The sequence below is a fragment of the Neodiprion lecontei genome, chromosome 1 (genome assembly GCF_021901455.1).
Source record: "Neodiprion lecontei isolate iyNeoLeco1 chromosome 1, iyNeoLeco1.1, whole genome shotgun sequence".
Taxonomy (NCBI): Eukaryota; Metazoa; Arthropoda; class Insecta; order Hymenoptera; family Diprionidae; genus Neodiprion; species Neodiprion lecontei.
The window spans coordinates 9,308,556-9,336,178 of record NC_060260.1 but is presented as its reverse complement, the minus strand read 5'-3'; the positions used below and the strand labels follow the sequence as shown (position 1 = coordinate 9,336,178).

At 38.3% G+C, this 27,623-nt stretch overlaps 1 protein-coding gene across 2 annotated transcripts; it reads right to left on the bottom strand.

The window, feature by feature from the left end:
- Positions 1-80: 80 nt before the first annotated feature.
- On the bottom strand, positions 81-27,623 carry LOC107227637 (stress response protein NST1-like). 2 transcript variants are annotated; one of them, XR_006904450.1, is made up of 4 exons: positions 14,865-15,268; positions 6,044-6,463; positions 3,194-3,520; positions 81-2,663 (listed from the first exon to the last, which is right to left on the bottom strand). XR_006904450.1 is itself a non-coding variant. In XM_015668842.2 (4 exons), the coding sequence occupies exons 1-4, from the start codon at positions 25,839-25,841 to the stop codon at positions 2,584-2,586; spliced, it is 1,104 nt and encodes a 367-aa protein (XP_015524328.2). In that variant the 5' UTR covers positions 25,842-27,623; the 3' UTR covers positions 81-2,583. The 2 variants fall into 2 exon arrangements, 1 of the variants encoding a protein (XP_015524328.2); XM_015668842.2 differs by lacking the exons at positions 3,194-3,520; positions 6,044-6,463; positions 14,865-15,268 and adding exons at positions 17,538-17,848; positions 25,005-25,269; positions 25,394-27,623.

The following is a 27,623-nucleotide window of genomic DNA, read 5'->3' as shown; positions in this document are numbered from 1 at the left end:
TTTTTTTTTGAGGGGCGGGGGGGTGGGGGAGATTTTAATATTTTAATTTTTATGAAAACGATGAAAAGAAAAAAATCTCCCACACTATGTATGTACATCTGACGTATTATTAATATTACTTACACTCGCGCGACGTCTGGAGTTTTCTTTATTTTTTATTCACGTTTTTTACCAATAGAACAATTTTGTCATAACACCCTTAGAGGCAAAGGTAATGCATATTTACAAGATGTCGTTCGATCCCTTTTTAATCAAGTCCAGCTTATTTTCTCAATTACAGGAGACTGTGAAATGTAAGAAATTGGCACGGTATATTATGAAATTTAGAAGTACTCAGGGACGGCCGTTGGTCTATTGAAAATGCAAAAACAGAGCTGCAAACCGACAATCGGCCTCTCCGGCCTGCGATAAGTTTTCGTATTATAAACGTACATATCTTTCACTGTCAACAGTTTATACGTACAGGATTAATTTAAACCAACTCCTAATTCTTGAATTGATTTAACCCATTAAAGCCCAAGAAAAAACTGGCTCAGATAGCATCAAACTAACTGTTCCATTCCTGCATAGCAAAATGGAAAAACGAAGTATGTACTCGTATATTTCGTTTTATGTCACTTGCAATTCTTTTTAAAAAATTATTCAAAAAAATTATACTGAAAGTCATTATTTTAAGAAAACCTTTAGAATACACTAATTCGAGTAAATACTAGGCGTGCGTCAGAAACAAAAAATATATTAATACACAAGAAGACTTGTTTCAATATGACTGGTAGAAAAAATCAGATAGAATTATTAACAACATTTCTATAGACAATCAAGGTCGATAACTGATCGTTATTCCCGAGTTGTGAAAAAAACAAAAACAGCGTTGGATTAATTATTACTCCATTATCGTTACTATTATAATTATTATTATTATTAATAAAGATTCTTGCATAACGTATCCCGCCTACATGCTTACATTTTCAACATTATATCCATGCACACGGTATCACGGCATATTACATACCACGGCACGCATCTAGGTGCGTTGTTAATAAAAGTTTTTAATATTCGGTTTCAATTTTAATTTACAAACACTGTAACAAGTTTCGACGTATTTATATGTATGCGCAAATGCGTTACAAATATTTATAGGTATAATATTGAATTGATAATCATATTTTAATCATACAATCGTGTATTGATCATTATTATTGTTGTTGTTGTTGTTGTTTTTGTTATTATTATACATTTATTATACTTAAAATTACATGTATGCAATATTATTACGTTATGGCATTGGCACGTTAAACCTGTATTATTAGTAACATTATAGTCTTGCCTATAAATCGCATTTTAACAAACGATAAACGCGGACAAAATGAACGCTTTTTTTGCATTCCCTTTTCACATTCCGTTTCCTTTTGTCGCGTCTATAATGTGGACTGCAATAATTCCTCACGGACAATCATCTACTGTTATATACAATTAATTATATTGACCAATTCCTATCGTACCATGTTTTACATATATTACGTATAATGTATGTATATATATATATATATGATATACATATGTACACATACATGCATACATATATGTATAACAGTCATAGCAACCGTATAATAATTCTTAATAAATATTTACATTTCGTTTTTTCGTACAGTATGTGGTATTAATAACAAACTACGCATCGTGTAATTCACCTGCGATCACGATTGTGACCTGAGGAAATGACTTTTTTTTCTCTTTCTTCTAATTTCCCTCTCCCTCGCACAAAGTTTCTAAACCAATGGATTCTTTCGTTGTCGCGACAGTTAATAAATGCAAGCAAATTTTATATGAATCTAAGTATAGCGTGAAACATTGGGATAATATTTTCAAGCTGCAAAATCTGTCCGGGATATACACAATTTATTTGTAACATATTCTCACCCCCTAATTCTTTTTTTGTTATCTGTCTAGACTTGAAGAAATTCAACGTATCTAAAAATTGGAGTAAGTATGAAAATCGATGCGCCGTATTATATGCGCGATAATTTGACATGGGCAGTTAATTAATTTATATAAATTTGTTAAAGATGTTGATATTCCAGAACGAAGAATAAAAAGTTTCAAGTTTTAAATCGACGAATTGATGAGTGCGATTTGTGTCTGATCGCATTATGCATAAAGCAAAATTTAAATAACTAAAAAAGATATGTGAATTGCAGACGTACACAGTATTTTCCCTAGGCAAGTAATCAATGTTGCTGAAATTATTTAAAAAACATATATATATATATATATATATATAGAAATGAAAATAAATCAATCCTTGCGAAATGTACGATTACCACGTGCCGTATGGTGATATATTATCAATATTTCTACAGCGCGAGAGAAGATGATTTTTCAGTTCGCGGAATTATACCCAGGCGGTGAACAAATAAATTCTTTACGCACGTTTTTCTCCCCTCTATTTTTGCAGGATTCAAAATTTGTATAATTACATGTGCTCGTTGATCGAACGTAGGCGTGGGATCGTTATTCCCTCCTCTAGTTCTCTCCGTCGATCCGATCGTACGTGTGTATACATATAACAGGCTGCTTCACTTTTCACTGCTGAGCTGTGGTGTTCTCAGGCACGAAGCTGTCTTGACTCAGTGAACTCAACAACTCCTCGTTCTCCCTCCGAACTGCAACAAATTTCGAGAAATCGATAATCGTATTTTTACAAGTTCGCGACGACTCGATGCGCGGTTGAAAATTTTTTTCTCTCTTGTTCTCAAATTTTTTCGAGCCTTATTTGCCGCTCCTTTCTTTTTATTAACGTACCAATTTTTTTGGTTACAGATCAGATCCTTTGACAAAAAAAAAAAAAAAAAAAAAAACAAAACGTTACAGCGCTTTTGATCAACTATTTGAGAGAAAAATCTACACCAGTTTCGAGAATATTAATACATGTCATTTGCGAAGCGAACGAACGAATAAATCTTGGAAACATTTAGAAAATAAAAAATGTGTGAAGTTAAAAAAGATTTCCAACAAAAGCAGGAAGAGGGGGGGAAAAAAAAGAATTCAGGTTTCAAAATTAGTTTTTGTTTTATCGAAGATTAACGATAAAGTTCGAAATTTAGGTGTAGAAATAGAATTCGTCGATTTTTGTATTCCGCAATTTGTTACTTGAAAAAAAAAAAGCCTAATTTCTTTGCGTATGTATATTTACGTTATTTATCTTGACGATCGTCCGATTCTTTTCCGGGATCGGCGGGCAGGCTGTGAAACGAGCTGTGTGTCAGGGTGATGACGACGACGAGAATCGAGGCGACGAGTAAGAAGATGAAAATTGACAGTACAATGATAACGATTTTCCGACGACTTCGATCCTGGGCGATATCGACGGGGTTCCCAATCGGGGGAACCGCGATTTTGACAACTTCCGTCGACGCGACGACGTTGTTTCCTGCGTTCGCACGAATCGAACCCTTTCGACGCACCGTGCTTCCCCTTTTTGGCCGATTTTTTCTGCAGACACTCGCCCGTCTCCCGTCCCCTGAACATCGTTTTTCACCACATCTTTTACATGCTTGTTTTACTGATATTTTACTTTCTACACGGACGAAGAGAGACTGCAACAATTTTATTTCAAAGAATCTAACGAATTTGTGGCGAATAAATCATCGAGGAAAGGAAAATAATCACATGTCGGAATAAGTCTTATTAGGAATTTATTGCCAGAGTTGAAATGTTTTTCGATACTTTGGTCATACCGGAAGATTGAAACAGTATCGCCTATATGCTTGACAAATGTAGACGAGCTGACGACAGTCCGTTCAATCCAATGTATAAAACTATAATTTTTTTAACTCTTCTTCTGATCTTAATCTTTGGTGTTCTTGTTTATTTTCAGGTAGACGTTTCCTCTCTGAAGATGGCGAGAGGCCGACGATTCGTGATTCAAAAAATTGGTGAGTCGTCAATTTTTATCAGACTACATTCACGAAAATTACGTACGCTGCAGTATCTCTTAAAGCACGGACTAAACAATTGCGAAATCACGACACGAAAAATCGAAAGAACGTTAGATGCAGCGATAAAAACTCGAGGGCGATAGGAATGTGAGAACATTTTTCCTCCTGGTTTTTTTACAAGCCAGTCGAATAAAACTAACGAATGAAAAATAAGGCTTGAAAATTATTATCTCAGCTGTCAGGAAGCCATCGATCGAAGTAGGATTAATCAAATAAACAAAACCGGCACTTCTGGATGGTAGAAATTTAATTTTTGATACAAACGTTCGCTTCTCTGCCCAATTTCGCAAGACTTATGCCAATTGGAAATACCTTTTATGCCTGATCTGTAACTTCCCGTTTGACCTCGACTTCGTGCAGCTGACCTAACGTAATTCGATGTGTCGTGTATGAATTTTTCTTAATCCTGTTGCCTGCTTGGAGACGTCGACCATTCTACGCGTATTTTATACCGCGCATTTGCCATAAATTTGACGTGCCTTAAACTCCGTGGAGAAAAGTTTTTCCACGTGGCTAATTATTCTTGAACTCGTTGCAGTTCTGCTAAATACAACGTTTCGTGCCGTTTTTTTTTTTTTTTCTCTTGTGATATTCTCCCAGAGTTTCTTTCTGGTAATACGAATTTGGAAAGTTGGAGTGAAAACATTTTCGTTTACCGAGAAAATTTAGAAATGAGATACTTGAAATACATTATTAGTTTGATTTGCTGTTGGAATATAAGTTTGACAGAATTTTTGAATCGTTCAATGGTTGACAAACTGTTTTTTTTTTTTTAAAGCCTCAAGTATCGTGTTACGTCACTAGTTCAAAAATTATGGGACGATTCAAATATACGAAGAATATTGTAAATCAATTGAACGATTTGACTAAAGATGAGTTTTAGACGTTTAAAAAAGGAAAGTAATAAAAAGATTCTCAACTAATATTTTTAAGTGTGTAATAAAATGTTGTTGCGAAAATTGTTTTCAAAACATCCGAAAGTGATGCCTCGATAACCCGTCTGGATGTAAAATTATTTATTTGGCTATAACGAGCAGAGCTAATGGTGAAAATACTGAATTATGCTCTTAAAAAACAAATTAAATTTTTATATCAAATTTCCCAATGTTTGGATAATAATAAAGTCTGTACTGAATAGTGGCACACGATCTTCGTAGTCTTAAAAATATCGGGCGTAAAATTTTTTATCGAATTTTTTATCGAAATCGTAAAAAGATCCTGTCAAAAGAAACAACATGTAATTTTGTGCGAATATCGATTTGCTAACACGACTTGGAAATTTCGAATTTAGCTCATTCGATTGTAAAGATTAGCCAGAAAACAAAAGAATGGCAAAATTTGTCGTAAAGAAATGAAACTTTTACGAAACAACTAAGTCTTGAAAGGTTGGAAACGACTGCTCAATGTTCCGAAATGTAATATTCCGTGAATTCAAATTACGGTAGAGCAAAGTTCCGAAAAGTAAAGTTCCGATAGAGAAGAATTTCGAAAAATAAATTGTCGATAAGGTAAATTTCCGAAAATTAAAAAATATACTCCGAGAGCGTTGTTCACTCAACGAGTGGGTGAAAAAAATCAGAAAAAATCAGAAAAAGACTTCCGAAGAAATTTCACCAAGCCAAAAATTCATAGAACTGAAAGTCCTCGATCATTCGGAATTTCGGTGTTTCAGATTTTTGAATTTTCTCGTTATCGCACTTTCGGAACTTTGACTCTTTCGACGTTTAGTATTTTCGGAACTTTGAGCATCGGGTTTCGGGCCATTCGAAACTTGGACGTTTCGTCGTAGCGTAATTTCTTTACTTCAATTTTCGCCAGCAAAAAATTGTGATTTCGTCACTTTCGGAACTTTTCAAATTCACAATTTCAACCCCCCTTCCCTCAATCCAGCCCAGCGTAGTTTTTTAATCAAACTACTCCCCTGTTCGGCAAAGAATTAGCTGCAACGAAAGTTGCCAAGTCTCCGGCTGACGATGAGAATGAGCAAGTTCATGCGGCAAGTTTAAAATCGCGTTTAGGAATTTGAGTTTCCGAAGCGTTTTCACCTAGGGGAGTCGTCCCGGTGCAGCTGTTGGCCCGTGATCTCGCCCCGTGGAGGCTGGCGCGACGACTCCCGACGTGAATATCTCCGTCGGTAATCGTCCTGGAACGTCGGGGTCTTCCGGATTGGGAGTAAACGGAGTTAGAACGCGAAGGATGTCTCCCCGTCTCGGGGGGATAAAGTCCCGGCGTCTCGAGGCCCCCGCATTGGAAGATCGCGGGGCTTGGATTTTGGCAGGATTCCGGACGCGTCGATAGATCGTCGATGTAGAAAACTACCCTGTCGTCGGCTGCCGGGTCCGACGATCCGTCGCTTCGGTAATTGTAATCCATGTCGATCCTCTCGCTAATTATACGACAATTCCTATCCGGCGTACATTCGGTCTGTCGTCTGTTTTTATCTCACTCTTTTTCAACATTTATCACTGCGGAATGAAAAATTACGTTTACACGGTTGAGTTTTTTTTTTTCATTTTATGATATAATTTTCGTTTTTTCATCCATAGTGTGATTACTCGTTGGAAATTTTTAATTTTTATTTTAAGAGAATTTTCTATTGTATATCGTATTCAATGGAGTTTTAGTCGTTTCTTTAAATTGTTCGGACAACCGTTTCTAGCAGAAATAATAGATTATAATCTGGAAATCACGTTTGCAAGTCGTTTGAGAAACATTTCTTTTCCACTGTTCGTTAGTGCCTTGAAATTATTCGATGAAATCGCTTGCCGAAAGATCAAAATTCAAAGTTCATAGTTCAAAGCTTAGAATTGGACAAAACGTGAAACTTTATCTTTGGTTCCAAATTTTTCTCCCTTCAATCACCAAAGAAATTAATTATTTGAAATTGAGGTATTTGGCATTCCAAATTCATTTGTATAATCATTAAGCATTTATCTGGATTAATTTAGCTAACGTACCTACCTAGGATTGATTTATAATAAGATTAATTGGGCGGAACTGATCGAATGTTTGAAAATACTTGCAGAATCGTAAAATTATCAAATGAATACAAAACGCTTGAAAAGCTTCTTCGTTATCGTTCTATCGCTTCAATTTCTGTTATTGGAAAAATCATTCTTCACGACCTTTCAACGAAACGGCAATCGACTGTTTAAACTTCAGATTCGTACATAAATCATTGCAATTTATACGGTTTAAATTTACGAACTATTGCAAAATCCTTGTTTTGTGATTTGAAAATAATCTCTGTGATTAACTCCGATCAAAAATCGCGCTGAACGATAAGTGTCGGATAGAAGGATAATCGTAAAAAAAAAACAAACGCTGTGCCATTTAAAATAGTTTTGATCAAACCGAGATAAGTTAGGTAAGAAACGACGATGCTCAAAGAAGAAAACTTATCGAAAGTTAAAGCCAGGTTACGGCTAATAAATGTGATAAATTCGCGAATAACTATCGTGGAATTATTTTCTCTCGGGCGGAGGGAACGCCGCGCGATATATAAATGATTTACGATTCGTCGACAGAAAATCTCCAGTCGCACAAATTGGTGTACGTATATAAAATATTTTTCCCTGCTCGTTCTAAATTTGGCGTCCACGGTTAGACGCGCGTACGTCCATTCGAAGCGTGTCGATTTAACGCGAGGCGTCGATGAACGCTCGGCATTTCGAAGGATCAATGATCCCGATCATTCGCAGCACAGCGAATATTGGCTCTTCGGCTCAATAGTTATGACGATTTTATTTTTCAGGCTCATTGCCTCGCTCAATTGGCTCTGCGTCGTGTAGCCAGTTAAATACGAGGTCGGAATTTTAAGGCCCGGAACTCGTTTCTCACGATCCTGTTTTAAAGCGGCGAACGAAAGCTTAATTGATTCACCTTTTGATTCTTCGCAAAAAGCTTGCCGAGTAAATCTTGTAATAAATTTTATTTTCCACGCGAAAAATATTAAATTTTCATTACGCAATTTAAAAGCTCTCATTCTATCTCTATATAAATATGTATATGTTGTAGGTATTGTATGAGATATAGAAACAGTTTTCACCCTCCGAAAGTGGTCGAAAGTAATTCTTAATACAAAAGTTGAAAAAAAGATAATTGGATTCCGAAAGTTTGCTCGGCCGGAGAGTGGGTGGAAAATCTTTCGCGGTAAGGAAACAAAATTGGAAGGTTTTAACGGCTGATTGTGAGCGCGAGAACAGCTGGGAACTTTCGCGTCGTAATCCCCTTCAAATATTGACACTCTTCCTAAGCATCTTTGATTTACGACGACGTATATATTTCACTAAGAATTTGAGATACCTGAGGGGGAATTCTAACCGTTACAAATTGTGGTTCGATCAAAGGGAGCAATCGTTTTTTTTACTCAATCTTGAAAGCTGTTCACTGAGAAAAATTTCATTTTTTATATTAACTAGAAAAATTGAGTAAAACAGATATCGTTAAAAAAACTGTTCGAATATTGTTAGAATTACGAAAAACGACGTACGCCTAACCATTTTGCGCTATTGTCGATCCTTTTTTGATAATTGCGACGCAAAATCAGTTTCTGAGCTTTACTCTACCTTTTTAGTTAAACAAGGCTTTAACGTCAATTTATTATTGCACAAGCATTAAATTTTCGCAACAGTTGCAAGAAAATCTAGCAACAGTGATCGTAATGAGAAAGAATAGTAACGGATACTAGACCTTCCGGTAAGAGCTGTAAAAACTAATTTTCATTTTCTACCTAAAATTATATTTTTCGATTGTGGTAAAAAACGAAAATAGTTAAGGACTGAGCGGTAACCGGAACTAAAAACTTCTCTCAATGTTGTACGTCATTTGAGAAACAAAAGAAAAGAAAAGAAAAAACAGACTTATAAAATTCTTGCACGAAAATCTTCGAATAAATACCGATGAATAACCGAAGGGCTGATCGACCGCTGAGCCCGTTTGGTCAAAATACATAAACTAACGAAACGGAAATAGTTAGAATCGTTTTATCAACGTCATTTCTGCTACGTGTATGTATGTATACATCGAATAGAATATATTTTTTTTTACCTTGATTTATTGCACACATGCGCAGGTAAATTTATCGTAGGAGAAATTGCTGCGGATGTGAAATTGGCCAAGTTGCTTTATTTTTCTGACTTTTCCACCTCTTTAATTTTCATTTTATCGTAACTATACGTGATCATATTTTACGATCGTTTTGATATACCTCAAAAACGGGTCACGATCGCCGGGAATCAACGTGTTTCTTGGAATTCTGCTCTTAGTACCTCGTAATTTTTGCACATAGGCACGTACTGCATTTATGTATAATACAGATACCAGCGATGACCACTAAACTAAAAATAATCGAACACGACTCGATTGAATCGGTGAAAATTAATCGATTAATCGATTATTTCGGATTTTTTTTTGAACGGTGCATTTAAAACCAAAATAAATTTCTGAGCGTAGTCTTAATAACGGAAAAGTTTTTTTCATAATTTATAGTTTCGTTCAAAATATTTTTCAATTTTAGGTAAAAATATTCATTCATCATTCACTAATTATATCAAATAAGTACCTTAGTAAGTAAGACAATGGTAACAATTAATACTCTTCATTGTGGAAAAATAATCGAGTCGGTCGATTAATCGAATTTGCGAAATGATCGGTTATACTCGATTAATCGGGGAAAAACTTGTCGATTTCTTCGAAAATCGATTATTTTTGGTCGTTCTTAGACTGCGTACATTAGGCCAGATTTTTGAAAAATTTCGGTATTGCGATACGATAGAGCAAAGTTGAGGAAAATCGTTTTTACATCGGTAAAACGCTAACTTTACATGCAATACCGAGACACACGCGAATACCATACGTCAGTTCTTTTCATTCTATAACTGTTCAGCCCACGTCAAAACAGTTCGAGAAGTTTATTGTTTCAAGTTAACGGCTTAAATGCGAAAACTCTTGGAGTGAAAATCTCACGTGAAAATTCGTGCCATTTTACGCGCACGTTTTATAAGTAGGCGTCTGTATATATTTCACGTAGAATCGGCAACGAGCGACCGACGAAAATTTGGAAAAATCGCGAGTGAATAACGGTGAGGATTTTAAATTAAATTCAACAAAAATCACTGCAGATGCCCAATTATTTTCAGCACTGTGAAGCACGATCGGAAGCTGCGATCACAGTTTTTACGAAACGAAGCCAGCAGCTCCTGCGAAATTGAATAAACAGTGTTTTTTTTTTTTTTTTTCTTTCTTTTCAGTTTGTGTATACGATACCGTATCGACCGATAACAAACACATCCGGTTTAATATTCATGGGCCCTTGAATGCCCTCAACATAAATCTAAAATTACGACCTATACAGAATAACGCGGAAAAATTCACCGGTATATTCCCGTGAAATTACAGGCCTCGATATTTAAGAATTCGCGATGCTGCAAAACTTTCCATTATATTAAGACGAAACTCGTCGGGAAACAAAGACTCGAATAACTGAAAGATGATAAACGTGGTAGGACTGGGAAATTAATAGATTAATCGTTGACTTCGAATAATAGGTTCATTAATCAATCGGTTAATCGGTTTTACCGACCGATCGTTTTTCTTCTAAATTTATCATTTTTACGATCAATCGTTTAATCGGCAATTTTTATTCATAATCTTTAGGATTAATCGCTTAATTGAAAAGTTCAATTAATCTCTTTTTCGATTGACCGACCGAAATTCAAACTTATTATTATTATTTTCTTCGCATAGCGTCGATATAGCGAAGAATATCGGAAGAGAATTTTGCGATTCTACAATAATGTCGACCTGATGAAATTTCTGCCGGTTTCTGATACATGCAGGCTTCGAGTTCGCGTGATTAATGCGTAATTTCTGGATCATCCAGCGCGGAATTGACCGTATAATTGAAAAGTAAGCGAAATTTAGATTAGCAAAGAAATATTTAAACTATTCCAACCCAATTATAACGGCAAAAATCTCTTTATGGAAGGAGAGGAGAGAGAGTTGAAGAAAAAAAAAATAATAATAATTATAATTACGCCGAAGCGGTAAGTTCATAGCTCGCTTTTGGACGGAAGCTGCTTCCTGCGGTGGCTAATCTCTTCTTGGCATACAGGCCAAATATCTCTGGGCTGTATCGACAGGCCCGAACGGAACTGGCCGTACTCTAATGCCGTGTTTAACGTCCGTCGGTATTATGTACGCGATTCGAGTTTCACGCGCTAATATCATCGATGAAAGGAGCTAATATCATCGCTTCTAATTCCGTGGGAAGCCAAATTTTATCGGTTTGACTCAGGGTGGCCGGACACCTTGAAAATCTGGAAAACCTTGAGATGTCGGGGGATTCAAAAGGGGTCGTGAAAAACCTGGAATTGTCAGAGGATTTTTAATTTGGACATGGAAAAAACTGAAGATATCAGGCTTTTTTATCGCGGGAATTAGAAATGATTTTTTGGGGTAATAAATTTACTCTTTTTCGTTGAGAAAACAAATTGGCTTAAACTGACTTTTTTTTTCTTTTTTTTTTGTATACAATATATTTTTCTTCGATTCAAATTGAATTTGAAATGAAATTGGCATGGAATTTTTTTCCCAAAAAATTTGTGGCCACCCTAATTTATGTTTGGATCAACAATCGCGATTGGCCAGTTGCAGAAAGATTTCTAAATCAGATATTCAATTCCAATAAATTCGGTTAACGCTCGTGCAACGATCCGTTTATACAATTTATAACTTTTTTCCCCAATCATGACCTTTTGTTTATTATACGTTGGCTGAAATTACTCGGTGCTCCGATTTTCGCCGTTCATATCCAGTTGTAATTATTATGTGGAAATATATACGTCGGAACGTATAAAGGCATAAAATTTTTTTTTTTTCCAATCACGGGGGAAAACAAAGCTATAAACGAGCTCGTGAACCTCGAACGAAAATCGAGAACAATTGGCATGATGTGCATTAAGTCGAGGCGAAACCACGTTCGCCTCGAATTGCACAAGTTGGTCTATAACTATAAACCGCCACCCGTCAAACATCGGTATATTAATACACCCTGCACGATTACTACGAGCTGTGCAGCATAGACGAGTGAATGGCTTTCGGCGCATTACGAGTTCTAACTCTATTTTAATTGCACCCAGTTCCAGGAGCCGGTTTTACCCTTGAACATTCGAGAAAGTCAGCGATAATCGAGTACCACGTTTTTGCCAAACCTTGTAAATTTAAGTTGAAATCAGCTCAATGATCGAGAAAAAAATAACTGCTTTTATTTCTCTCACGGAGACTGGAGAAAAGATTTTTCACCAATTTTTCGGAATCGGAAGCAATGAATTTCGTCCAACAAACTTCCAGCGGCTTGAACGAATGACTTTTCATTCGACGTTTATGGAAATTTTGGAAATGGTAAATGAAAAAAAAAAAAATAAAAAATACCGAAATAAATAGCGATAAAAAAGAAAGAAAAAACTTGGTCGCAAACTTAACGGGGATTTGTTTGAATTCCTGCAAGGAATGATTAAATCTTTCAAAAGTTGAAAGGGTCAAAAGATTAAAGTTAATTCATGAGTGAATTTAAATTATTCAAGAGAGAATTTAACGATCTTTGTACGATTAGTAAAAATTCACAAAGGTGTTTTGGTCCAGATTGTTGATCAACTTAAAGTTCTTTGTGATTTATTGACACGATATACTACATAATAGGCTTACACCATGCGACCATACGGTATATATATATGTGCGTGTGTGCGCTGGTGAAAAATTATAACAACTTTTCACGGCTCTAGTTATATGGCCTGGTTGGCCAGGAAGTCTGTTGAAGTTTGAAAATTGACCTAAATTTGTTTATTAATACTTTGCCTGTGCGGTGAATGATGCAGAACAGCTTTGAGATTTTAAGATTTAAGTAAATTTATAACGACTAACTGCCGAGTGATATAAATATCCGGGACAGGAATCACGAGATCAACGTCAGATCTTCACGTTGAATAAAAAGTGAACAATAAAATAAAATAAATACGATTAAAATTAAAAACTCTTTGACCTTATTCCAGAAACAAATCTGCCGCTTTCCCATCTCGCGATGATCAATGCGCACTTTATGCGTGTTTTTATAGTACCTATTTCGTCGTGAATCGAGACAGCCGAAATCGCTCGGTAAATCTCCATAAATTTATCTACAACTATGGTAGGTGGAAAATATCGCGTCTGTATCGCATAAACTTACGAAAGATTAAAATTCATTAGAAACATCCGTTAAATATCGTTTATACTTGCTGTACGAATATTACAAACTCGTCAATAATTCCATCGCAATATCTAAAAGCTATAAAAACTGCAATTGGAAAAGAAATCTTCGCAGTAAAAATGTGTTTGACGATTTTCGTAAGGCTTTGATTCCCGGTTTATAAAAATCGCGATGAAACTTGCAACTTTATTCCGATAAAGGTGAAGATTTTGACAGGCAAAGACTTGGAAAAATTTTCTAACTATTTTCTTCCACAGTCTCAATTCCTGAAGCAGCATTTTTTTCAAGCTCATCTCACGAATGAATACAACTTGGCAATGTGACGAAAATCGTGCTGCTGTTCAACGAAAATAACGTATAGTGAATTGAGGAATGAAAATGACAGGTGAATTGAATAAAATGAAAGCAAAGTGGATGAGATTCTTAAATCTTATTCAAAAAAAAAAAAAAAAAACGAGGAGAGTCGTAAACGGATCTGGTAAGAAAAAAGAGAAAAAAAAAAACAAAAAATTATCACGTTGCTCGAAAATGTCTTTCGTTCGCAATTGTGTTCAAAATCAACAATACAAGGAGTGTTTGATCTCATTGATCTAGAGTGAAGAGAGAAAAATAATGAAATACTTATTTGTTTCATTGAACTCAACGATTTTGCAATTGAAGGAATTGACGAGACGGTTCGAGGCAAGATGAGCGTGTCCAATTAGTTAACATTTCAATAATCCTGGGCGACGGGATGCCGAGGCTTCAAATGCATAAGTACAATACATACTTGAGAAGAATGAATCGAAGCTTGAAGAATTTTGATAACGGCTTGCAAGACCTGCGTGTGAAACTTGTTTTAATTGCACTGATCAACCCGCCGCAAATTCGTTCCCGTTGCAGCTTAGTTGAGCTGACATTTCACGTGATTTTAGTCGAACGTTGATAGGGCGAATAACATGAAATTTCATTGATTTCACTTGATATTGACGAAATGAGCAAAATGATATTTTTTGTGAATTAATTTTATACAATAAACGAAACAAGTCGGGGATGTTTCTTTTTACTTGAGAATTATCAGCGAACAAACATTGCAAGTTTATGGAAATGGATGAAAAGAAAATAAATAAAATGAAGAAACCATCTGAGATGAAACATTTTCCACTTAGAAACCACGTTTCGCAATTTTGTGTACAGTCATTGAACGTCGAGTTGTTCAGTCTCGAATATACAAAACGTACGCGAAGAAGCTTCTTCTGAAATACTTTGTAACCTTTAGCCGGCACCTCGGTGACGTTCGTGACCTAAGAGTTTTTAATTAAGATTAATCGTAACTTGAAAGTTTCTGTATTTTAAAAACTTTCCTACTAGCTTGAAATTAAAAATTATGGTTCCGACCTTTTTTATCTTGTAAAAGGCACTTGAGTGAATGTTCAAAAACCAATTCAAGTAAAAAAAATTAAATTGCGGATAAAGGTGCCGGCTAAAGGTTAAAGAAAATCGAAGATTTCAAACTTGGAATCGACTTTTCTTTTATAATCTGTCAACGATGACACTCAAAGCTTTACGACCTTAAAACAAATCGGTACGATATTTTTCGATCATGAATATGCTTTTATTTTTTTTTTCTTTTCTTTCTTTACTCCAAGAGTCCGTTGAACTTGAATTTCTCTCGTTGTCCGCACTTTACGGATAAAATGTCAGGCCGTGCTTCTTCACTCCTTACGCACTCAACGAGCCATCGGTTGATCGAGTATTAATTCACCGAGAGTGAATAACTTTTGAAAAGAAAGCTGCGAACCGTTGCCGGATTGACGAGATATGTTTTGAAACCGAGATGTGCTCCGTGTGAGCCGGAACAAGAAGCACTCTGTCACGTCCGAGGAGGAATTGGTAAAACACGCGTCATCGGTAGATAAACAAACTGAAGTTTGGCTCGTATTATTGAAAATACACTCAAGTTACCGCCACCGTAACGTCTCAGCGTCGACGTATGTGCCAGCAGCAGGTACGCGACGAAGAGGATAAGGTCGTAGAGGAGGAGGAGGAGAAGAAGCGGTTCCGAGGAATCTTCAAGCTCGACTAAAGACGGAGGTTTCTACTTGCGTCGAATCGCTTGCGGAGGTGGGGCTGATGTTTGCACGTATCCGTTCTATATATATCTGACCGTGAAGAGGAGCTTGCTCGAAAGTTAAACCTTTGCACGGATTCGAGTACCCGTAGATCGAACACGCTAAATCGGACTTGAATTTCGCCTCCTGCGGTCCTACGATTAGTACCAAAATCGCGGGACTTGCCTTCGGCCCCTCAAACTTATTGTTTTCGACTATCTTTCAAACATTGTAACAATTGTTGACGGCTTCTCGGACGTTAGGACCGATTTTTAACAGGGTTCGTACGCATTTTTCAATCTGATGTTTCATCACTTTTCCGGGTATTCCAGACTGGAAATAAGATTTTTCCAGTAATATTTCGTGAAATATGCCGCTGATTGATGACGATTCTTTTAAATGTTAATACTAACATCTTCGATATTAACTAGTAACTAATTTATCGTTTGACTATCAATTTACAAACAACACCCTGGGATTTTACGTAAGAAAAAAACGAAAGAAGGTTTGGTGTTAAGTGCGACGAAACAAAATTTCAACTACAAGTGTTTTTTTTTTTTTTTCTCTCTCTTCTTTGTCAAGATCGACGGTACTTTGTATAAGAACGAGTTAATTTTTTCGACAGAATCAAAATTCCAGTCTTATTTTCGAAATTCTCTTACTATTACCTGATTTTTCCTTCCTGTAAGAAATTCCCTGAGTTTTCTCGGTTTTACAGGTTTTCCCTGTACGTACGAACCCTGTTTAAGCTCTGGAAACTATAGTCGACAGAAGCAGAATAAAAAGAGGTTGTCAAAAATTTGTGTCACCAGCTTTCATTAAACAAATTTAAACTACACGTTTTTATACAAATCGCTTTGGCAGCCCGTTGAAATATTTATCTCAACTTGAACTTTGGAGTTTCAAATTGTATATTTGTGGACAGTTGACAATTTTTTAGTAAACCTGTGCTTCATTTTCGTACGTTCGTATGAGATATTTAAATGAGATTATCACCATCAGCTAATTTACTAGAATTGACGTTTCTTTTTTCTAGTTAGCAAGAAAAAGAAAAAAATAATTGAGACGATAGATGATGATGGTACAAGCCACGTGTATAATAATAATAATAATAATAATAATTAAAACGAAGTTGAAGAATTAGGATCTCTGTATTGTTTCGTCTGTTAAGCGTGAAATTAAATGACGAAACATACACTTCGAAATAAGTAAAAAACATTAATAATAAATTAGAATAGGATCAATATATCAGATCATTTTTTAGGAATGTTTCGTATGCAATTCAACGCATAAGGGTTAAATCCGCCTGTATTTATGGAATTCAGGGTACGTTTTACTAAAAATCGGTCTGCATTTTGGCAACTGAGCGTGCATTTTACCGATTGTCGTTTGTCCACGAGACGCATTAAAACGGACGTACCCTGATTGCTTAAACGCCGGCGGATTTACCCTGTCGTTAATTGCCCGTGGAAATTTCGTGTCAAGTGGGAAGATGTTGGACTCGTGTTGAAAATTGCGGAACAGGGATGAAATTCCGAATTTGAAACGTTTCGAAAGCGCTAAATTACAAACTCTTTGGTGCCGAAATTTGAAGTAAAGAAATCAAACTTTGACGAAAGATCAAAGTTTCGAGTGGTCCGAAACTCGACGCTCAAAGTTCCGAAAGAACAACATGCCGAAAGGGCGTAACTTCGACAAGTCAAAGTTCCGAAAGTGCGAAAATGAGAAAATTTGAAAATCTGAATCATCGAAATTCCGAATGATAGAAGACTTTCAGTTCTATGAATTTCTGGCTCGGTGAAATTTCGCTGCTTTGATCTTTCTTTGTTTTGGATTTTCGATGTTTTTACGTTCGGAATTCTGGTCATTCCGACTTCCCCTACTCTCTGATTTTTGACACCCACTCGTCGAGTAAACAGCGCTGTGTCAGTGTATTTTAACTTTCGAAATTTTACTCCGTCGAAACTTTACTTTTTCCTAATTTTTCTCTTTCGTAACTTTACTTTTCGGAACTTTGCTCTATCGAAATCCTGCATTTCGGAACTTTGAACCGTCGGATTTCCGACCATTCGAAACTTTAATGTTTCTTAATAGTTTTATTTCTTTACTTCGAGCTTCGCCACCAAAGAATTCGGAATCAGGCGCTTTCGGAGCTTGTCAAATTTGGAACTTCAACCGCGGCCAAAAATTGTGCAACCCACATACCCATGTCGTCGATAATCGGCGCCATCCTGAGCGTGACGCCAACGAGAAGCAGCGACATGGCTAGGAGGAGGCAGGCAGTCGCGACGATGGTCCATCGGGCTCGGGGTGGAAGTTCTTCGGGGTCCGCAAGTTCTTCGGGTGTTTCGCCGGGGTCGATTCTCCGTCGGCGTCGTTTCCGCTTCCTCTTTGGCCGATGATACTTGTCGCAGGGACCGCGTTTCTTCTTCTGATCGTTGTGGCTGTCCTCCTCGTCTTCGAGCTCGTCTTCGAGGTCCAACGCTACGTAGTCGTCAACGTCGTAGTGAATTTTCCTGATCGAAAAAACAGGCTTGCGTTAGAAATTGCTAGTTTCTAACAGGGAATCCAAGAATCGAGGGTTTCGATGAGGCGACAGCTTCTGGGTTTTAAGGGAAAATCGGTAGCCGCTCCAACTGGTCGAGACATATGAAGTGGTGAACAAAGCAGGATATCGAACTTTTTGTTGGAGTAGTAATTTCCGAAACTTATTTAAACTTAAACCGTTCCCTAAACCTTCGGTGTATAGTAATAGATGGGAAAACCGAATTCATACCCGATACTCTGATGTTCTTGATCTTTTGCGTTAACATTACGATCAACTTCAACTTTACGCGTTTCGTACATTTGTTGAAAATTTCCGATGCTTCCATCAACGATTATTTTCATCCTCGTTCTTTTAACAATAAAGTTTTACGAATTTTGAGAATTCTGTACATTTATCACGAAGGTATAGAAACCGTTCGCAGAATGGTAGGTAGTCAGGTCACGGTACACGCCGATAATTCATTCCAGTGTTTTCGTTATTCATTAAAGTGTGATCCTCCGTAATAGACGTCGAATAATAAATATCTCGTTATGATCTCGGTGGTGATTATTTTCGAGTCTTAGAATTTATGGTCCATCGTGAAGTTGGCCTCGCCGTTTATCATGATTTACGAATCCAAAGTGCTGCTACTGAGAAAATTTATCAAACCTTAATTTTCACTAATGCGTAATATTGCCCCCCATTTTCAGGTTCTTCGCTATTTCAAACCGATCGACAAAGCAATCTGACTTTACCGAGTCGATACATCTATTTATTTTCAAAATGTAAAAATAAGTCCGGAACTACACGTTTACCTTACGTGCTTGTGATCGATGACGCAATTCGCGGCTATTTGTTGAGGGAGTATAATTTACACGATTTCTTCGAGAAGGGCGAAAAGTAGCTGGATACTCGGAAGTGTTCTTTACCTCAAAGTGTTACAATTATATACAATTTTTTTAAAACAGCCTCGCGTATTTACTTCAACGTTAAAAACTCGGCGCTGAAACGTTAGATAATTACCACTACCAAAATTGCATTGTCTTATTGCGTACGAATTTTACTGTACATATTTTTCATTCGTAGGTTCGCATACCATAACAATTTGATGTTACGACCGAGTAGAGAAATTCGGATACTTTCGTAGTTTTTGGCATAGAATTTTAAGTAGAATATCGTATACGTTTTCGTGAAACGTAGTAATTTTTTTTATAGATTATCATCGTATTTTACAGATAATTATAGAGTGGCTCGCATTTACGGGATCGTTTTTCTTATATCAAATGTTGAAATGGATATCAATTTGTTGTAGAATATCTTGAAATACCTGGTTTATAAAACTAAAAGATGTAAGTTTTTTCACAAGACTCAGCTATTGAGACAAGGTGAGTTCAAAACTATACGACAGATTCTCTAAATCCGTCTAGATCATACTCGAAAGATTAGAAGATCAGACTTTGAAGTTTGAATGTAGAATCAAGCAGCCAAATTTTTACGGATACTTAACTTGTTTGACGTAAGTTTTCCCAGTGATAGAGATGCGACAACTAGCGGTGGTTCAAAAATTCGTTTAGTTCATAAAAACTTGTACTTTTCAACGAAATTCTAAGAATACCACGAGGAAAAAAAATTATATCGTCTGGGTCCGAAATCGTAATTATCTTTCATAGAAAATTGAAAATTTTCATAATTCATTGTAGAAACAAGTAATTTTTAACGAAACTTCGCAAGTTTCTACGAAACAAAAAATCTATCTTGTCCGTGTCGGAAATTGTAATAATTTTTTATAAAAAATGTATAGATTTTTATAACTGATCGTAGAAATTTGTAATTTTCAATGCAAAAATACTAAGATTTTCGAGGATTTTCCATAACGTTCCACGCTTTCGGACAATTTCCTACGATTTTCGAATATTTCTTGAAATTTTCAACGAACTGCATTTTAATGTGGTTTGACGTCGAAATTATATTAGCCAGGGTATCCTGAAAATTGAAAGTGAAAAATGGCCCTTTTGAATATTTGAGCGCTTCATCCCCATATCGTCTTCTTCTTGTTATTATCCCTCGCTCGCGATCCAGCTTGAAATCCCTTTTATACATCGATCTTCATTTGCGATAATACGATACGACTATCAAAATTCCCACAAAAAATCGCGTTTCCTCCGGCATAAAAACGCAGAGATGCCTTTTCGTCGAATGGGGAAAAGTATCGCGATTCTTGAACAGTAACGTCTATTCGAAGTAAAATCAATAGAGTTATCTGACCATCGTCTATGCTTTGTGTCGAACTGCATAGAGTGTTCACGTATTCTTCGTGTTTACTGCGTTTGTGCGCACGATACCTGATTTTGCATGCCAGCATTGCAGTAGTCGCGAAAGCGGCCATTCATCGCGTCGGGGAAAATCGTAGTTGCTAAAAGAAGTTTTAATTAAAGATGAAACTTGAGGATTCTTCTCAACTGCAGGAAAATACGCAGCCATCCGAACGCGGTGTTATTTTTAATTGGTAATTTGTTTTTTCTTCTACTCTCATTACGAATTTCTAATCTTGTTCGTCGTGTATCGTTACACACCGTTCGAGTAAACCAATCCGAACACTTTCAATCATTTTTCTTTCATCGTTTCGAATCGACTGTTCAAACCTCGATACCTAATTGAATACCTTTTGTTCTCGAGTCGAGTTCCAGCGTCTTTTAGAATAACGCCATGCGTCTGTTTATGGTTTTTAAATAATTAAATTTCATTTATCGTCGATACTGTTTCTCAAAAAAATTTCTCTGTCTCGAAATAATTGTAGTCAGCGATTGGATAGGGTGTACAGTTATGAATTATAATTCTAGTAACAGAAAAAAAAAAACAAATATATCGATAATTTATGGAAGTTGAAAGTTTCTTGTTGTTAAATAAATTCGAACGTCTCAGTTCAGGATTGATCGTTTCGAAAATTCTGTATCAATCATCTATAGCAAACACTCTTGAAACTTAAACTTTTTCTGTAAAAATATACAATGAGTGAGAAAAAATAATTTGAGACCAGATTTAAAAACTAAATTTTGTTACATGGAAAACTATTTCAAATAAATAGTCTGTGGACCTGGTACAAGGCACGCGATCGTTTACCGAATCGTTATACGCGTATACACATATGTAAATTTAGATTTTGAGCCATTTTAGTTTACACCAAGTAGCACCGTAAACAAACAGATTTACTTCGGGGTATATTTTTACACCCAATCAGACACCGTTATACAAGTATCTATATTCAATTTTTATTTGTTTTACTATTCATTTTTTAATGTTCAATTTCTTTTTCGCCCTCGATTATCTCAATTTTTTTGCCGTCTCGTTTAATTATTCCCTTCGTTTATTATCTCAATGCCTTATGGACTGCTTGAACGAATCTTTGTATCGAGTTATCATCGAATTCGTTCCGCAGCTGTGTCCGAGGACAATCGCGTCTTCATCAGGCATTCAAATTTCAACTAAGAAACACACACAAACATGTCAGTCTGAAATTAGATTTCGTTCTTTTAACGAATTTTTTTCTAATATCCCCAGCAAATATTTAAAACCCTGGAGGAACGAGGACAAAAAGTATTACACGACCGTTTCCAGACCCGATTGCGAACCGTTTCGTAATCCATATCGTGATAAAACACGCTAGCAATATTTCCCGGTGTTTCATGATATCTCATATCTGCAGGGAACTAAATTTCTCACCACAGAGGAAACGGCACAAGTGCTTCTCGCCTCATTTTGCAACGGGTTTACTCACCGATCAATATTGGACAGTGGAATTAGCATGCTGAAGAGGCACGGTTAAGCTCCTATTTGAAGACTTCAAAGCCTCTCGAAACGATGCAGTTTATCGATCTAATCGGTAATTAGCAACTTCGAAGGGGAACTGTGGCGTAAACAATTCTTTTGGCGGATATCATCAGTCGAAACGAGACGCACCTGGAGCTTCACGCACGTCGAAAGCTCGCTAATTTACGCATCGATACATTTTTCATCATCCTGGTGTATTGACCAAAGTCATAACAAGTTCGTTAACTCGACAGGAATTATGCCCCAATTTCACCGAATGAATTAGCGGCCAGCTGTCCGGCTGCAGCTTGATCGGGAGACACGGAACTCGATTCGATACTAATTGCGCATCGCTTTGCTCCGCGTACGCCGCAGTAATCGAACAGAAGCTTGCTAAGGATCCGATCCCAGTTTCCGAGTGGAATTTCCGATCCATATAACAACCCCTGGCCAATCGGGCTGATGGGATTTCCTCGTTCTTCGACCGATTGTAAGAAGGGTAGGAGAGAGAGATGAATGTATAGGCAGTTCTTTTCGCGTCGCGACTTGAACGGATGGCAGACTCTTTTTTGTCCCGGTAATTAAGCTTCGACACTTCTGGAATCGGTGACATATTTGATTGTAGAATTATACCTATGCTCGCAATCTGCGTGGCGTTCATCGATTGGGGAAAAGCTTTCCGAAACTGTTTAACCACAGCTGTGTTACCGTTGTAGTCGGGTGAATTTTTCTTTCCCATCAATTTAAATCTCGTTCATCTTTAGTGGCCGAAGTCTAACGCCGGCTAAGTACCCGCCTAATGTGCTTTTTCCCTTTGGCCGTGTAAAAAAAACTTTCCCCTCTAAAATCTCACTCGCTCCGCAGTTTGTGCCCGAATTACATTCCGAGCTTTGGTAAACCTAGTAATACGTACAGCGCCCTAATCCCTGGAATAATCTCACAATCAGGCTGATCCACGCACGAGGAGTTAATCAGAATTCTGGCGAACGGCCAAATCTACCAGGCGTTCGCGATATTCATCCTTTCCCAGTCCTTTCACAAACTTGACGTGTTTGTATTCCGGATGCAGAAAGACGGACAAAAGTTTCCTGATTCTCCGCCAATGCTGCCATCATCGTAATGTATACGATTGAAGGTGGAAACGGTATATAATAATACGTTTCTTCTCTAGTTTCACGCTGTATACACGGTGTTTCCCAGTAGATACCGCGTTTATGTTGGATTGCCTACTGCTAAGGGGAACGAGTATCGGTAAAACAGACGTACCGAGCCATAATCACTTTAATGTGACTCCGAAACGTGATCATCGAACGCTTCAGAAAAATTTATGAAGTACGAAACAGCTGCTCGGCCAAATCCACACAACTTGGCAACACAGGCAGTTCAAGCTCACTCCCAAGGATTTTAAACACGCTGCCTACCGATAAATCGGTCGGTCTATATTACCGATATTTGTTCTCCTCAGTGGGAGGCAACCCAACATACCGCGTTGTTTACTAGGTAAAACCCTGTATAAGAAGAAATTATTGTCGAAACCTTTATTCTCGCGTTAGAAGGCGATCTTACGGTCTCGTTACTTGGTCATTTACTCCTGCTATATTCACATCGTCAGGCTTATTCCACGTCTTAATTTCTTGACTTGTCACTTTCTTTTAAACGAATACAATCTGTCACGTGAAAAATAAACCACGCCTATCCACGTTCTGACGCACGTCTAAGCAGCCGGCGGTTGGGGGCCGGGGGGGGGAGGGGGGGGAGGGGGGGAGTAGGAGGGAGAGAGGGATAGAGAACGGGAGAAGGGGAGAGCTTGAACAAGTGTTGGATGTTTTTGAGCCGCTTTTGCTGTCTGTTAAAGGACGTGCCTCCATTATCTCTGTGTTTCGTGAGAGGGTTTGGTGCTCGGTAAAATATCTAACTTGAATTATCTCAAAGGCAATTATCACGGACGGGAGGTTAATTAGCATACGCGACAACGTGCTAGGCTGACGATGTGAACTGAATTTTCTAGCACCGGCATTGTACGGTGATAATCGTCAGTGAACTTCACCGACAGAGAGTTACGCTGCTGGTTATTATCGCTAATAATCACTTTAGTCAAACATTTTGAACTTTGCCGATTACACGCCAGACGCAGCTTTACCTTTAACATCTTTCTACCTTCACCAGCCATACTTTGCCTTTCGTCAAAATAAACACTCACATTTCCAGCATGGTTCATAGGATCTGTTTTGACGACCACGTCTCGCTCTCTCTTTCGCTCTCTCTCTCAATCCTCCGTCAGAGATCCATAGTTTAAACAAAATCCGGCAGCCCATTGTTTATCAACGTCATTCAACTTTCAATATTATTTGGGGCACATAGTATGTGTGCCTATGATCACTTTAGACAAAACTATCACGTGATTATATACGTATAGTTTTACCGTAATGCGTATAACAGACTTGACGACTTGGGATAAGCATGTCGAGCATTGTAAATCAGCTTACACAATTTTAAAACATTTCGCCTTTGATCCTAAAGTATTAAAATATTGTTCATCGATTTTAAAAAAAATATTCATCCGAATATTGTTATGACTTCTTCAATAACCGGGTAACAGTGACGGGTGTATTTTGAGACTGTTCAATCAGGAGATTTCAAACTTTGAAATATCTTTGACTATTTCTTTAAATCAAAGATTCTCGCGTTCAACAAGATTGACCCATTTCTCCTTTTTTTCCTTAACAATTTACATTTTTACCCAAGATTCGAATGGGTAATAATTATATAATTATTCGCAGATTTTGAAAGGTTAAACGAAAATTGAAAAAAAATTCTAGGTATTATTACCACTTCGTTAATTGATCCTGAATTTCCCAATTTCTGGGCCAGAGAATGAATGAATTGAAGAGTTTTGTTGAAAGTCTGGGATGGGGAGATATAAAAAAAAATAACATTACGCACTTGGTCTTTAGTGACTCCGTACCCAGCCACCTGAGGAGTGCGGAAAAGGAAATGGGAGAGTGAAAAGATGCGGAGAGAGAGAGAGAGAGAGAGAGAGAGAGAGAGAGAGAGAGAGAGAAAGATGCGCTGTAAGATAAGATGGGTAGAGTAACTAAGGAAAAATGAAACGAAATTGAATTGGGGTGTAGATGTTTGTAATAAAGTACATGCAGTTACCGTAAATACCGCAATAAGTGTTAAAGAAACAAAGAAAAAAAAACAACAAGGAAACGTTAGTAAAAGCGTGCCGGGACGATTTTATAATTTATAAAAAGCTATAAGACACTCGTAGCCTTAATTTCCGACAATTTTCACAACATCCGGCTGGTCCGAATAATGTCATATATTCAACTCACAGCTGAGTGGCGCTCTGTGAGAAACGGCACGAGCTTTGTTGAAGCCTTGGTAATTCACGAGTGTCGCCAAAAGCTTCCCTCGCTCGTTCAAAGTTGAGCAAGTCCAACTGCTGGTCTCTGTTAACGTCTAACAGAGCTAGTCCGGACTCGGGGCCAGGATCTTCCAGGACATTCCGCAGTCCCGGAGGACCCTGAGGACTTCGAGAGTGCCGACGTCTCTTCCGAGGACTCTTGGGCTGTTCCGAATCCCTCCGGTGTCCTTTGCCTGCGGGGGAAGAAGAAGAAGAAGAAGAACAAGAAGAAAAGAAAGAGGAAGAAGCAGAAGAAGTCGAAGACTATCGTTCCCAAAATTCGAAGGGCGATCTTTCGATCCTGCGATCATTACTTACCGTATTTTGTCCTATGACGATCCGTCTGGTCAGTCAAGCCACCCGCGACTCCGATGAATTCCCCACAAGGTGCCGAATCGTGACGCCTGTGCTTACGCTCCTCGTGCTTCTTCTTGTCTTGCTTGTGATCATGGTGATGATGATGGTGGTGGTTGTTGTTCTGCTGGCTGTTATGGTGGTGGTGATGGTGGTGGTGGTGGTGGTGGTGGTTGTGGTTCTGGGACGAGGACACCGTCGAGGATGAGGTTAATCTGGGTCTTCTTGGACTCGCTGGGGCGCTCCCGACGCGTCTGGTCGCCGTTGAAGCCGATGCTTTCATGGACTCGACTTTGGTCTCAACAAGCGCGGCCAGGACGGCCTCGAGCCTTGCCACTTCGACGTTGCTCGACGCATCTTCGGTGGAGACTGCTTTGTCCGCGACTTCACCGCTCGCCGGCATAACAGTCATTATTCAACGATTTTGTTCACCATGTCGAGTCCTCTTCGTTTTCCCCCCCTCTACTTCCTTGCCGCCACTCACTCTCTCTCTCTCTCTTTCTCTCTCTCTCTCTCTCTCTCTTTCTCTCTCTCTCTCTCTCTCTCTCTCTTTCTGCAACCTTCCCCTCTATTATTCCACGGCTATTAATCCCGGAACGACACCCAGCTGAGTGGTCAGAATTCTTTAAGAGAACACTCGAGGGTTTCCGAATGTGAAAGAAGGAGCGTTGAAAAACTTTGGACAAGTTATATTACCTCTAATCCTGACTCGGATTTTCCCGCTTCGTGGTAATAAAAGAGAGATCAAATCTGACGCGTTGCGAGGATCCAAACTCTCCCAGTAGGCATACCCAGACGCTTTACGACAACGGTACAACCAAATTATCTTGATACAACTCTGACTCGACGTTCGGTCCCCGGAGTGAATCGTCGTTTTGCCTGTTGCTCTCCAATATCACCGAGCAGCATCTACGTTTGAATGTCACGCACCATACGATAAGTAAGGAAGGCAACGGCAGGTGGTTAGCATAAACAGAGGAACCTCCCGCCGAAGTAGGCACATACCCCAAGTCGAAAGCACACGGAGCTCGTCGTTCACGGGGGTAAAATGTCGCATCGATACATTGGAGCGTAGTCGTAGTAGGAATATCGCCTTCCCACGTGTTATTTATATCACCGAATCATAGTATCACCTCGGCGAAACGGTTATACGTAAGTTAATGAAAAATTGCGCGGGCAGTCGATGAGACAAACGCTGTTCTTTGTACCGTGCGGTGTGTTCCTTTGGTTAAACCTGGTTAATAAACGTGTAGGAGAGGGTGTTTCGTTTGAACGAATACTCGAAAGCGGCGAGCTTTTATTCTCCTCGTGGTCTGCGGAGCTGTCGACGACGTTGCTACGACGACCCTTCAAAAGTATCCAGATTATTTCCGGCACTCGACGGTAACTAACAATAACTCTCTCCTTTACCCAGAAATGCCTGTAAATTTTGCGATACTTTTTACCACCGAGTCACCGCAGTTGTTCTTTCGTCATCGCGTTTCGAGATAATTTTCTCACCGGCATAGCCTGACAGGCACAGCTGTTCGACGGTAATCCCCTCATCGATGGTACAATTTATCGATAGATTATTATCGGTACTTTTGTATATCGCTGAGCATGGGACTGAGAATTTATGTTCAGCCGTGTCGTCTCCGGGATTGTTTTCCTCTTACTTATTATCCTATGCACTTTCGGAGATGTCAGTAACTGGTGATCTGAACTCCCTCGTGTAGATAGATCGGGAAATGGAAATTCTTACCCTTCGCAAAACCGCCGAATCGCGGTGCAAAATCGTGCGACGTTATAACAAATCGTAGAATCGCAGACGTTGCGTTAATACTGACGTTAACGCAGCTTTCGTCCGCACTGCGATGATTACTCTCGTTAAGTTGCATGGTCTTCGTCTTCGTTATTACCTTATATTACGGTTCAAACAGTTTTTCACCAAGGTTCAACCCGCCAGGGTTACATCGGGAGAAAGTGAATAAAACCCAACGACGTCGACGACGAATCGCCTCGACGCCAATGGACTCGGGGTCGTTTCAGGCTCTTTCATTGAACGGGTTTCTCCACTCTGTACAAACGTGACGTCGTCGTCGCACCGAATCGCGTGTGCGTCTTTACCACCGTTAATAATGAACGCTACGGAGCGTCGACGACCCGGGACAAACGACGCGAGGACGTATACTGAGTGCCGAGTGACGCGATCGCG